This window comes from Aptenodytes patagonicus, chromosome 28, assembly GCF_965638725.1.
Source record: "Aptenodytes patagonicus chromosome 28, bAptPat1.pri.cur, whole genome shotgun sequence".
NCBI lineage: Eukaryota > Metazoa > Chordata > Aves > Sphenisciformes > Spheniscidae > Aptenodytes > Aptenodytes patagonicus.
Window position 1 is genome coordinate 2,723,186 of NC_134976.1, and position 14,235 is coordinate 2,737,420.

Genomic DNA, 14,235 nt, shown 5'->3' on the forward strand with positions numbered 1-14,235 from the left:
CCATCCTGCCCCCGGTTCTCCCCATTCGCCCTCAACCAGGCAGCCCGGACGCCCACACCCAGCCAGCTCAGGCAGAGCAGAGCTCTGAAGGTGCCCGAGCGTGGTCACGCCGGGCAGCGGCTCCACGGCACCTCTCGGGCTCTCAGAGAGGGGCTGTTCCAGGGTCCCTCGGGCTTTTCGGGGGTTTCCTTGGACCGCCTCCGTGGAACGGACACGCGGCGGCACCGGCACCGGGACTACAGCTCCTGGCACAGCCTGCGGACCAGCGCGGCCCCACAGCAGGGCTGTACCAGAAGACGACAGCTCCCGGCATGCCCTCAGGCCAACGTGGCTGCCCAAAAAGCGCTGCTGTGCTGGAAGACTACAGCTCCCTGCACGCCGAGGAGACTGCTTGCGCCTTAAGAGTTGTATCCTGCTGGCTGCCACCCCTTCACCCCCGAAGCCCTCCGCAGAGGGGGGGGGGGAACCCCTGCCCCACCGGCCCTGGGCTCCTCCGCCCCGGCGGTACCACACAGCCATCACCCGGGGCGGGGGGGCAGCGAGGAGCCGCGGCGGCCGTTCCACACAGCCCCGAGCGCGCATGCGCGCAGCGGCTTCAGCGGCGCCGGTACCGGAGCGTTCCCGCCCGCCGCAGTGCGCATGCGCACCGCCGGCGGCGGGAGGAGGCAGCGCCCGGGCTCTGTGAGGGAGGGCAAACGGGCGGCGGCCGCGGGGGGGGGGGGGGGAGGCAGAGAGCTCCGCAGTGCCCGGCAGACAACGCCCGCCATTTCACGCTCCCCCCCCCCCCCCCCGCCTTGGCCCAGAAGCCGCACCGGTGGCACCGGCCTCCTCACGGGGGAAGGCGGCGGGCCCGAAGCAGAGAGCGAGGGACGGGCCGTCGTCTGTTGTGAAGGGCGGCGCTCCTCCGCCGTGAAACCGGCCCGGGGACAGCAGAGCGAGGGGCGGGCTGCGGTCCCCTGCGGAAGAGCGAGGTGCCTCCGAACTTTAGACACGTTCACCGGGAGAGGCCGGTGCCCCAAAAGACAACGGTGAGGGGGAGGCAGCAGGAATGAGGGCTGGCAAGAAGGAGCATGGCCCTTTGCTGTGCCCTCCGCCCTCAGCTGCTGCTCCGCTGTTGCCCCCTGCTCACGTAAGGTTGGCCTTTGCAGCAGTGGTTATGACATTCGTTCTGGGCAGTTCCCCCGTTTCCCCCCCCCCCCCTCCGTAATCTTTCTGAAGGAGCAATTGCTTCAGATTCCACATTTTTATGCTTCTGTTACAGAGACATCAGGAGTTAAAGAGTTAACCTCTTAAAACAACCTGGAGAAATGCGCCAAACCCCCAACTCCATTTCCAAGGGAGAAATACTTAAATCCAGTATGTCCCTGCTATTGCATGCAGGCAAGGATGATGCTAGCGCAGCTCATACTGGTTTGACGTTCTTCCCCTAACGATAAGATGGACAACCCGAGCACGAGACAGAACAGCAGTTACAGAACGGACTAACGCGCCGTCTCTGCCTGTGGTCCAAGGGCCAACAAAAGAGGTAGGCTGGCTGCTGTGATACCCGTGTTAGGTACGTACACGCTATGAAGTGTCAAAACACAGCATTTGCAGCTACAGTCCCTGAACCCCACCTGGATGCCGCTCGGCAGTGCAGCATTTTCATATTTAACAAGTAGGAACCAAATAAAAGGGCGTGAGAGAAACCGCTACTGGCAGAAAATGGCAGGATATTACCAATAAACAGATTTAATGTACAGGTGGGTTGAGTCACTCATGATACTCATAGCAATCAGGCTGCAGTAATTAAGAAAACCACGTTCAAATTCCAGCATTGAATTTTGCGTCTGGCCAAAGATGAACGAATTTGCTCTTTGGAAGAGGTGGGGATTGCAAGAGCGTTTCAAATCAGCGACCGTAGGCAGGTTCAGGTGGTTGCACCTTAGGAGTGCCAGTGACGAGTCTGCGTCCCTGGAAGGCAGACAGAAGCCAGAGGAAAATCCTGGAACGCACAGGCCCCATCACCATCATCTACGTAACAAGAAGCATCCATTTGCGCAGTTGCACATACAGCTTTTCTTTTTCTTCTTTTTTTTTTTTTTTTAAGAAAACTAACATGAGTGTAGCTGCATAGTCTTACCTCACTGTCGCAAATACACCTGATAACAGAATCCCTCAAATTACTTTTCCCCCTCCGTTTATGTTTGAGAAGCAAAACAGAACAGAGGCCTCAGCAAATCTGCGCGGCGCAGAAATGTCAAAAAATGCCTCGTACTTTGGCAGTTAGTAAGAATTGAACTATATTAAAATACAGTCCTCAACTGCTGTGGAGTTAAACAGCTTTTGGCTGTCTGCCAGGTAGCTTTTCTTGGTCCGTTCTTTCATACCCGAACAGGAGGAATATTTTGACTCTGTTAAAGGGACAATGTTAGGAAAGACACTTTTCTTAATTGCTCAGTTGTGACACAATCACCTTTGGAAAGACGCGAGCCGCTCACTCAGCTTGCAAGCCTCTCCTGCCAATTCCTTTCACATTCCATTTCTTGAGGTTTAATAAATACAAGGTATTCATGTTTTCTCTCGTTTTGCTTTCGAAGCCAAGTATCAAAACAACGCAAAAAAATCACCGACCAATGAGGATGGCAGAGGGGACATCGTTTAGCTGAGGTCACCAGCTCCTCGTAGGCTTTGCAAAAGTTATTTCAAAACCTAAACTTTGGGCCCGTCTCGATCTGACAGTATCCCTTGAAACAAAAGGAACATTTCGTTATTCAATATGATGCGTTAAAATGACTCGACCAGACACATTCACATAATTCATCTATCAGCCACTTACATTACACTTCATGCAGTATTACAGAAATAAGAGACTGATGTAAAAGCCATCTGAAGATGCAGTGTCACAGTGAGACAGTGCAACGTCCCTCAGGACACGAAAGCTTTAATCTGTGGGTCCTCAGGCAACAAATTAATCAACAGAAAAGGAAAAAAAATAGCCTTCAGCAGTACGCTTTCAGAGGGGGGAGACTATGGCATGGTTTTCAACATAGCAAAAGCATGCACAGTGAAACACATCTAATTTCAACCGCTCTGTAAAGTTTTACAATTTAGAAAGAACAAAACCAGGTCTTCTTCCTGCCCAAACAAAGGTAAATCTGACGACCGAGAACAAGAGGAGGTTTCGCAAAGGCACAGTCTCGACAGATAACAGCTGTTACAAAGCAAACAATACGAGCTCATATTTCTGTGCCGCGGAATAACTGAGAGAATATGCTAAAGTACTTAAAGTACTTTCAATTTTTCTTTTTTTTTTTTTTTAGAGTACCTTTTTTTTTTTCCTCCTGTGGGGAACCTCTACTAATCTTGCTTCTTTTGTGAGCAGCACGTATACACCATACCTATGGCAAAAAATAACTCAGTATTGAGAAGCTGGTAACTTTTTATGACAAATCATTCCTTGAAGAGATGAGTAGTTGAAGCTGCTAAGTGACTCTGCCGTGAGAGAGGAAGTCTGAGGATCCTGAGAGTACGATTTTGCTCTTCGTTGGTAACCAAATGAAAAAATAGTGCATTTCACCAAAGACAAAACCTAGCAGAATTTAGCTATGTTGCTGCCTTGATACCAGAGGTGTATGCTATAAAAGAACCAGTAAAAAAATCTTGTAAATCACACACTTATATTTAATATATTGAAACAAAATAGTTAAGAATGCAAGAACTGTATACAGATTAAAAAAATATTTTTTAAACCATCTGATCTTAAAAATAGACAATAGTAGTGAAGCTTAAAATACAACCACTCGCATTAAAATGTTTCAAGCAATACCACCTTGGTGTGTCCTGCTCCATCAAATGGCCATTAAGATAACGCATCAGTTGTTAAAAAGGTTGTGTTGGTTGGAGTCACTTTTTCACAATCCAAATCTACAACAGTTTTTCCTTTGATGGAAGCGCCCGAGCATTCCTGGTGCAAACTTTCCCGCCTCTCTGAAAGTTTAGAAGTGGATCGAGCCATCGAGCCACTTTGGCTTCCATTGGTTTGAGAGCAGACGTTACTAACTTTAGTGGTTTTATTTTTGTGGTGGTTGTTGTAGACTTTGTATTTCATGAGGAGGATGAAGATGAAAACAAGAACCGAAGCCACTATGATACCCCCAATAATGATGATCATGGTTCCTCCAAGAAACTGCGCGTGAAGGGATCGGCACTGTTTGTATTCTTCCTGGGTTGTGAACTGCACGCATCCGATCGCTCTGGTTGCGGTCAAAGATGTCAATCCATCATCATAAACAGCAAGAACACAGAGGTTGTATTCACGTCCTGCAACCAGATCAGTCAAGAAGAAGGATTTACTAGCAGCTGGAATCATCCTGGAAGAGAAAATGAGTACAGTAAACATCCAAGTCGATCGAGCCTAAGGAGAGCTCTTTTGACTATCGGTGCCACTGTGAGGAAACTAACAGAGCAGAAGATGAGCCCGGCAAGCGGACCAAGCAGCAAAAAAATCTAGCCTTCCCTAGGTTACGCGGTAGGGACGGAAGACGCAGATTTTAGCAATGACAGTATCTTTACCTTGGCTGTTTCAAACAAACAGGGACCTGAGTGCACACGCTTACCAATGGCCAGGGGAGAAGTCACACTTGATCTATTGTTTTGATCTGCATTATCTTAAATTTCCACAGTTTCAGCATAAAAGGGCATAACGCGCCCTATGCAGAATGGAATACGGTCGGCCTTTTGAAAAACATAAAGGAACTGAAGCAACGTGCTTGAGGACTTAAATGGCAGAACAGTTTATCCTTGTCATTAAACACTTTAAAATGTATTTTAGTAATTTCACATCCACAGGAAGCACGTTTTGAAGATCAAGGGAAAAAGGCAAATTCAAACGTTCGGTCCACAGATTAACCTTATTTCCATCTTGTAACAGCTCCGTGATGCTCACTGTCTCGTAATCATAGAATCATAGAATCATTAAGGTTGGAAAAGACCTCCAAGATCGAGTCCAACCGTCGACCCAACACTAAACCATGTCCCTAAGCGCCTCATCTACATGTCTTTTAAATACCTCCAGGGATGGGGACTCAACCACTGCCCTGGGCAGCCTGTTCCAATGTTTCACCACTCTTTCAGTAAAGAAATTTTTCCTCACGTCCAATCTAAACCTCCCCTGGCGCAACTTGAGGCCATTTCCTCTCATCCTGTCGCTTGTTACTTGGGAGAAGAGATCGACCCCCCCCTCGCTACAACCTCCTTTCAGGGAGTTGTAGAGAGCGATAAGGTCTCCCCTCAGCCTCCTCTTCTCCAGGCTAAACAACCCCAGGTCCCTCAGCCACTCCTCAGAAGACTTGTTCTCCAGACCCCTCACCAGCCTCGTTGCCCTTCTCTGGACACGCTCTAACACCTCGACGTCCTTCCTGTAGCGAGGGGCCCAAAACTGAACACAGGATTCGAGGTGCGGCCTCACCAGTGCCGAGTACAGGGGCACGATCACTTCCCTACTCCTGCTGGCCACACTATTTCTGATACAGGCCAGGATGCCATTGGCCTTCTTGGCCACCTGGGCACACTGCCGGCTCATGTTCAGCCAGCTGTCAACCAACAATCAGTCGACCGGTAAGAACAATCAGAGCAAAGTGTACACGCTTGCAACTAAGTGGTGTCTTCTGTAGCCCAATAACAGCACACACTGACTTCCTTGCCTTGATGCAACCCTAACATTGAGATCGTTTGACTTCCTTGCCTTGATGCAACCCTAACATTGAGGTTGTTCAATGTCGATATTCCTTTACCACAAAGTAGCACTGGTACTACATCGACGGGTGAGAAGGATGCCAAAAGAAGAGCTATATGCTGTGTTACCAATTCCCACAGACCCCGGTCATGGCCATACGAATCACAATATCTCACTGCAGACCAGCTCTCCGTATGTGTGGCTCAGATTCCTCGCTGGAGTAAAGTAGCAGAGGAGCCAGTGAAACTACATCCATTTATAGCGGGTGGGAACGTGGCCTTCTCCTGGCCACAAAGGTGGTGGTGGAGAAGACTAACCGCTTGTCATACAGTCTTTTCCAAGTAGTCATCCATGGGACTACGGACCATACAATGCTTAGACTGGAAAGAAAGAAGAGCCACACCTTCGAAAGAACATTCTCCGAACACGTGGCTGCTACCACTTCATTTATAACAACTGAATTTCTGTGACTATGAAAAACCAAACCCACTCCCTTGTCGATGCACGTGCACCACCACAGATTCATAGAAACACTAGAGGAGGAGACCCCCCCCGAGACCTCTAGCCCAGCTTCCCGCGCAGAGCAGTACCATCACAAACAGTAGATCAGGTCAGCCACACTTCCACCTAGCCAACACTTGAAAACTTCCATGAACTCTCCAGGCACCATTCCAGCGTTAAACTACCCTCCCAGTAGATATTTTTCCCCTCATGTCCGATTTGAATTTCCCAAACCGCAACTCGTAACCATTGCCCCAGCTTTAATTTATAACAGCAGCTCCACGACCTCCACAGAACGTGGCCACGTGCTGGGTTTTAAGGCTAACGAGATTTTTACTGCAGGAGGAACAGGGTTGGAGAGGAAACTACACAAAGATTCATTTATCAAATTGAAACACCCAAAGAACTCCTAACGCGTACATAATGAGAAATTTAATCCAACATTAATGTAGGAGGAAACGTGCAACGCTAGCAACTGCTTCAGACCAGCAGAACAAGCCCTTGAAATTCCTCATGGCCACCGTTACTCATTCAGAGTGCAGGCAATGCCGACTGAGGTCTGCCAGCTGCGAGCATTGACAACAGACTCGCCCCTTCTCTGCCCTGCAAGCATTACTTCATGGAACAAGCGTTTTGTGGTGATTGTTGCTTTACAGTTACACATCTCCTGTACCGGCCGAGCACTGAATCCTCGAAGTACGTCGTGCTCCTTGCTTTTTTCTCTTTTCCACAATTTTAATTCAGCCGTGTCATTATATAACGTTACACCGTGTCAAAGAAAACACCAAGGTTGTGTTGTCTCACTGGACCAGGACTCCAGAAAGCAATTCATCGATCCTTGGCTTTTCCGGGTACAACTTTTGGTAGTGTGTAGCTGGTGATTCTCCCACACTCTCCACGTGAACGTGGCCCTCGATCCTCAGCTGGCAGGTGTGGCTGGTGCTTCGCAGAGCACCGCTCAGTTTGCTCTGTGGCTTAACATTCCTAAAACATACACCGTTATCAATTATCAGACAAATAGCTAATTAACTCTTCAGTCGTCTGTTCAGCCACATTTCACAGTGACCAAACACGACAAGAGAACACCGTGGCTGAGGCTGGGCTGCATTCCTCCCTCAGTTCAAACACCAAGTTACACTGAAACTAAGCAGAAGATTCTTGCTTGTCATACAAAGGGATGCGACTGAGAAGGTGGGGAATTTAGTTGCCTGCCTCCAACACTAAAAGGCTTTGAAATCAGTTATGCCTCCCAGAAAAATACTGCTGGCAACTACATCCAACCAGGGCACAAAGTCTAGAATTGCTTGACGTCAGCAAAACCGTCATCGAACCTCAGGGCACAGTACATAGAAAGCTAAGGGATGTCATAGATAACCCCTGCTAGAAGAAGGCACCATTTAGAAGACCAGCTGAGCAACAGGAACAGAAAGGAAACACCATACGGAAAGCATCCTTCTAGTCTTTAGGAGTCTGCCCATCTGCGAGAGGGAGGTGTAACTGCAAAAATTATGCAAAGTACTGTTTTCTAGCTTAATGTCCATGTTATTTGCCTTACTCGGCAGCCTTTGATGCTCGCTTTTCTTCCTTCAAACGACTTCCTGCATTGCGTTATTGTCAGGATTATTCAATGAAGAGTTCGGTATTGGAATTTGACTAATTACCACGGAAAGCTATGCACAGCGTATGCTGTATTACAGTGTGCCCAGCTATTGCTGAAATACTTTTATAGTAGCTGTCATCAAAAAGAGGAGCTTCTAAACGAAGGCCTTTCTGATCTCCTGTGCAAATCGTCTGTCCAAATGTTCAGTAAGACCAAATATATATTTGATTTCTATCAGCTTTTCTGGTAATACAAGGCTATTTTCAGCTCCGTGAATAAGGAGGAGCGCATAGTCTTGATAAGGTAGAAGATAAGGATTCTTCACTGGCTAAGCAGTTTTTCACAGACACGTCTTGCGGGAAATATAGCTATTTTGGCATATTTAGGAAGTTTCAAGGAATCCTCTACAGATGAGTAAGGACAGCTCACAACTGCGTAGGCAATCTGCCTAGAGCCATGTCAGCAGTTAACCTCTGCATGCTTTCCCGCTTATGCCTGCAGAACATTTGCTTCTGCGGTAGAGTCTAGGCTTCCCCATACCGTATTTACTTTATTGCAGCAACGCTATAAATGATCGAATAGTGGTTAAATTCAATCAGTTTGACAAATTAGCACAAGCTTGACTAGGCAGGTCTTTAGTGCCAGGCTGTGGCAAATGGCGAGGACTCGTAGGAAAGGCCAGAAAGCATGTGGGTAGATATTGGCAGCAAGCGTACCTATCACCTGAAAACTTTATCATGCTACCAGAACCCACCGACTACAGTTTAGAAAACGGCATCTTCAGAACAAACACCTCCATCGGCACTTAGTTTGACCTGGTAACATTTTAAGCAGCATTGACTATATTGTAGGTTCGTTACGAAACATATTCAGGGTGCCATATGATCCCTGACAGCCCCAAGTGACTGGGATTTCGGGGCACTGTGACTCTAAGCAGAGTAAAGCTTATCAACCTCTCAGTGGAATTATTCCCTCCCAAACTCAGAGCTTGCAGCAATCAAAAGTCATTTACTTAAATAATTAGCTTGCATGAAAGACATTTCATAATAGCGATACAGAAGCCAAAACCTCATGTCTGCCAGGAGATTCTCAAGTCTCCGGGGATGCAAAAACCTTTTACTCGGCTAGTATTTTGGGGGCTTTCGGTCTTTTTTTAATTCTTCAAGAAATGTTATGATGTTATTTCACAATAACTCCCTGTCAGTCTTTTCTCAAAAAAACCCCTTCATTTACATTCGACTTTCACCAGGAGCTAGCGTCCTATTACCTATGGAAGTGCCGAAACTGCCGGTTTTAGACACAATTCTGTCAAATCTTTTTTCGTAGCTGAATGTATACTACCTTTCCCCTTACATCTCTGATGTCACAGAGTCTGCATGTGCTTGGTGTTGGCCCACAAGCACCGTCTTTCAAAGGGATCAACAGCAGAACAGCAACTGTCAGATTTAAACGAACAGTGCTAACGTAACTGCTTTAAGAGCACGAACATCTATAAACCATAATCCGTGCCAGCGTTTCCCCTGCCATCTGCAGTCAGCCGGTAACAAGTCAAGCCCTTTGGTGAAAACTCAACTGTGAAATCTGCTCACAAAACTTCTGATGAAACGTCATTTTGTGAGATTGGAAATACTTCCTAGCAACGCTGTCAACAACAACAAAATCAACTGAGCAGCTCGAAATAGAGATGGGAGTCTTTTGTTTGGACTCTAATTGATAACGATGCTGCCCATAGGAAAATGCAATACTGTGGCCAGACTGCCTCAAATGAATCACTTTTACTTCGGCCAACCCCCCTGCTCCCAGTCGAACGCTACCGTTCGGACGGTTTGAAAAAACAGATTTTTTTTTCCTGCCATTTCAGCTGTTCAATTGGGAGGGGAAGAGCAAGGGCGAAAGGAAGGGATGGAGAATTTGAGGTGTTGGAGGGACCCCAGTGGCAGGAGGGCTTTTTGAACTGATTCTGTCAACAAACTCCTGAGCACCCAGTTTACTCGGCTGATTAAAGGGATTAAAAAGCAATCAGTGTAGAGTCTGGGGTTTTTTTCACAGAAACACCCACCGAGACCCAAATACGATCTATGACATCTGTGGAGGTAAAAACCACCGCCACCAAAGACCATTCTAAGGCAGCATAAAATCCTAGACCGTTACTAAACACAGGCTGCTGGCTGCATTTTTCAAAAGAATTATTTTCACATGGTTGATGCTACAGTCTGGAAATGAAATGACCACGCACCAGAAGATACAGAGAGTTATGAAGCATTGATGAAAGGTTTCTTATTTACAGAGCTTTCACAGAAATGATGCCAAAATTTTCGACAGAAGCAATGACAGCAATTGGTTTTTATAATGGTGTGAATAAGAACCATACTTCTGCATCAACAGTACAAAAGGAAACGGGGATGTCTTCCTCCTCCAAAAAAAGCACAGCATCTTAAATGTTTGGGAGACAAGACAGTGATATCTCACGTTTGAATGATCTCTCCATAATGCAACAACTACCGTCCATCACTTGCGTCTGCGAGGCATTATTTTTATAAACTGTGATGGCTCTCCCGCAGCAATCGGTGCCAAAGGAAGAGGTGACACTGGGCAGCCTCATTAACAAAGATCATGGGGGTGTGGGAAGGAGGGGGAATGACAATGGAGAAGTGACCTCTGTGGTTTGAGGAATCCCAGCTTTGCAAGGGTAATCCTGATTAACTCAGCACACAGACAACGATGAGAACATAAGGCTTTTCCCCATAAAGGGAAACCCGAAGAAGAGGTTTCCAAGGAGAAACTCCCTGAAGAAGCCTGGAAACTGCCATGACAACTGCTACGCTGCAAGATAGGGAAAAAAGCTACCAAAATTAAAGCCAAAGAGTAACAAATCACGTGATGCACTGTATTTACAGATGTCAGATGGCTCCCGTATTTCTGAACTTCCATCGGTATAGATCCTCTTTTTTTTTTTTGAGGAGTGACTGACTGCTGGCTACGTGAAGAAATGCAAACGTGACCATTTGTCCAACATTTCCTCCTGACAAACAGCCACCGCTCGTGTGCAGGCTTGCTGGATAACCACGGCAATCCCGACATACTCCAAAATCACTACAGTTACTGCACGCACACCCGGCAACTCTGCCAGTTGAGAGGCATGTTTGCACCACCCGAGTCCGTCCGTACAGTGCACGTGCAGGGTCCAGCATGTCAGGGGCACGCAGAAAGGAAACACAAAGTCTTACGGCACGTGCCTGACCGATGAGGAGCTATAAAACCTCTTTCAAACTTTGCTGTTTGAAATCTAGCATGGTCCCGAGGCTTTCCATTGCACTGTGCTGAGCTAATTTAAGAAATTTTGAGCAGACGTAGCGTGGCCGATTCCAACTGCTTTTCACGCAACAGATGTAATCATTGCTATATTGATCTGGCAATATATCACCTTTTCCCCAAGAGTGACAGCTCTGCCCTTTAAACAACGGTACTTTGTACTCCATATTAAAAGCGGGCTGCCTCTCAATTTCTAAGGTTTTCTCTCAACAGAGAAAACAAGGACGTATTATCAGCAGTTTTATGCAATATATAGTCTCTCAATTATCTTAGAAGCATCACTATTAAATACTCATCTTCTAATTTATAGCATGTAGTTGCAGCTAATTAAAGTTAGATGATCAGTAGCTATGAAAGATTAAATTCAATGCTTAGGAGACTATTGCCTTTGATGTTATGAGATCCAGCTTCTAATTGACTAGGGCATCAATCAGATTATGAAGCATTAGTAATCTGCTGCTTATATCAAACGTGGTACAAATCGAAGTTTATCCAGCCTAGCTCAGAAATACAGAATCACGGGTTTGTTTTTTTTTTAATTTGCTGGCCATTTGAGGAAGACAAAATAGGACCACCTGCAGTTCCCTTCAGGGGATTTTGAGCATCAGTTGCTGCCCTGCTTCTCTCTTGCACACCGCGGGAGGCTACAAGAGAAAGGTGGCCCAGGGTCCTGTGGAGCATTGTGAAGTCCAAATTGCACAGGAACTGTAATCAGCATCAGGACTGTAAGCTGTTTAAAGAATACAGATCCATTTATATCTCAGAGAAGGAAAAGCTGCACAAAGTGGCTGTTACGATTCTTGGTTCACTCTATACGTGGCTGTACAACAACAGTTTCCGACCTTTCTTCTGAATACAAACAAGGCTCTTACTTTCAATATTGAAAGTGCAAATTGCTACCTGCACTTTAATTTACCGATTCTGGATTGTTGCTACTCATCTTGCCAGATGCTTCACTCTGATGCAATTTTCTTTCTCCATAACTAATTTCTGCCTTCAGTTTTGCTAACCCCTGTCCCAGGAGATAGGTCAGTGTGATAGTTTCTGTTTCACAGAAGTAGAGGAATTAAGCGACTCACCTGAGACGACACAGTAACCAGCGGAGCCAGAAGCGCAACTCCTATTTTCCTTTCCGTATTCACCACTGGGAAGAACGCTCTGTGGCTCTGTGTTGTGAATCTCCCAAACTGGGAACAACAAGGAGCAATTATGGTGCGCTTATGTGCAAGCGTACACGGGCGGCGTAACCACGTGCAGGGCGCATACATTATTCTCACATACATGAACGGACAACTTGACTGCAGTCCAAAGGGAAAATTCGGAAGAATATCATCTCCCTCCCTCCCTTTACTTTCATAGGCTTCTAGCACGGGCACAGATGAACACGCACTTACCCACAATTACCTATCCAGAGGGAGAAGGAAATGGAAAGGTGAGGAAAAATAAAGGAGTCAAAGGAACAACTTAAATTCTCAAGATAAAGCAAAGTTGCCATAGCAACTGCTTTTCCCATGGTACCGCTCAACTTGACGGAAGCGACAGGTTTCTGATGCATCCTGCACTGCTTAATACTTTTTTTGGGCAGCAAGCTATCGCCTACCAGAAATAAATTACGCGGCGTGCTCTAGGTAGAAGGAAGCTTTTCACCTTTTTCAGGTCCTTTGGCAGGACTGAAGCACTGCCACTGCTGGGTGTGCTACTACACATCTATTTACATCTTCATATATCATATGTATTCATACATCTTCAGTCAACAGACTGACTCCGCGAAACAGATGTTTGTATACCTTACCAGAAAGACAGAGTCTGAGAGGGGTCACGACCATGCAAAGAGTCAGCAAACAAATCTGGGGACTCCTGTTTCTCCAGCGCACATTAACGCGCTCAACTTAAAACACTCCAACATTTATAGCATAACTTGAAGTAGCAGTTGTTCAGAAAACTGCAAATGCAGAATTGCTGCCCAATTACCATTCCTCTCACTTTAGCACAAAACTCCCTTTAACGATCTATATTTGATGATTACTCACTGTGGGAACTGCACGAGAACGCATGAATTTTCATCTTTGAGAGGCCCATTATACTACAGTCTATTACATTGTATTATTTGGAATCGCTGCTCTGTGATTTGAAGCGTCAAGTATTTTACGGCTTTGTTACCAACCTGAGCCTCTCGGTTAACAGGAATCTGGGCCGAGAAAGGGGCGTGCAAACATAGTATTCGTCCCCCTTTCTTCCACATAGCTCTTCTTTAGGAACAAGGCTATTCAGCAGCAGCAGCATTCAACTCTACAGATTTATTAATGAGCTACCACGTGAGTCACTCATTTATTTTTAGAGACTTTGGACAGTTTAAAACTCATCGAGGACGAATTGCTGCAATTGTAAGAAGGCTGCCAACTCGGCTGACCAGCTGTTATGGCAAAGGATGAAAAATCCCATTAAACAACTCTCTTATACTACTGGCCGTGCCTGCGATGCACCCGCTGGCTCTACCTGCTTCTCACTTTGCTTGCTTCACTTTACTTTCTAGTGGGAGAATCGAATAAAATCCCTTTAGGAACCCCAGTCGCAGCTATCGAGACATCTCTGCTTCGCATTTCCCTTCGTTTCGCAACTTTGCAGGTCTTTCAAACAGCAATGTCACAAATGTTCTCACAGCTGACAACTAAATGAGGCTTCATCTTCCAGCCAGCTCCTCACCATCCCTGTCAGATACCAACAAGGCGTCCTCCCACCCCCCTCTGAAGAGACCCTTGCTTACCCTCACCGAGTCCTCCTGCTTCCTTTCTAGCTCGTAGCCATGGCAACGGGAGGATGGATGGCATCCTTCCTCAAAGAGACTCTGGGGATGGGCATTTTAACACGAGACTTCTGAAAATCCCAAGTGACGGTACAGTGAAACGTGTATTTCACGCAATTTTCATACACAGTTCCGGTTTTTTTACAAGAATTTGCTTGCAATGGTAGGTATTTAAAATAGGAATCCCAGCGGAACGGCTATCCTCCATTCCTTTCCTTAGGGAGCTGCTTACTAAAGCAGTATACTTGAGCCCAAACTTTCAGGGATATTTCTGGAGCTATTAGATGTCATCCTCCTTTCGCT

The 14,235-nt window shown here is 46.5% G+C and overlaps 1 protein-coding gene across 2 annotated transcripts in view; it reads right to left on the reverse strand.

Moving 5' to 3' along the window:
- Nucleotides 1-1,708: 1,708 nt before the first annotated feature.
- The window catches only part of LOC143171606 (leucine-rich repeat and fibronectin type III domain-containing protein 1-like protein), a 60,300-nt gene continuing 47,773 nt past the window's right edge, over nt 1,709-14,235 (reverse strand). For both annotated transcript variants that reach the window (XM_076360660.1, XM_076360661.1), the window contains exon 3: nt 1,709-4,352. In XM_076360660.1, the coding sequence (XP_076216775.1) occupies nt 3,842-4,352 (511 nt within the window). In that variant the 3' untranslated portion in view covers nt 1,709-3,841. The remainder of the gene's footprint in view (nt 4,353-14,235) is intronic.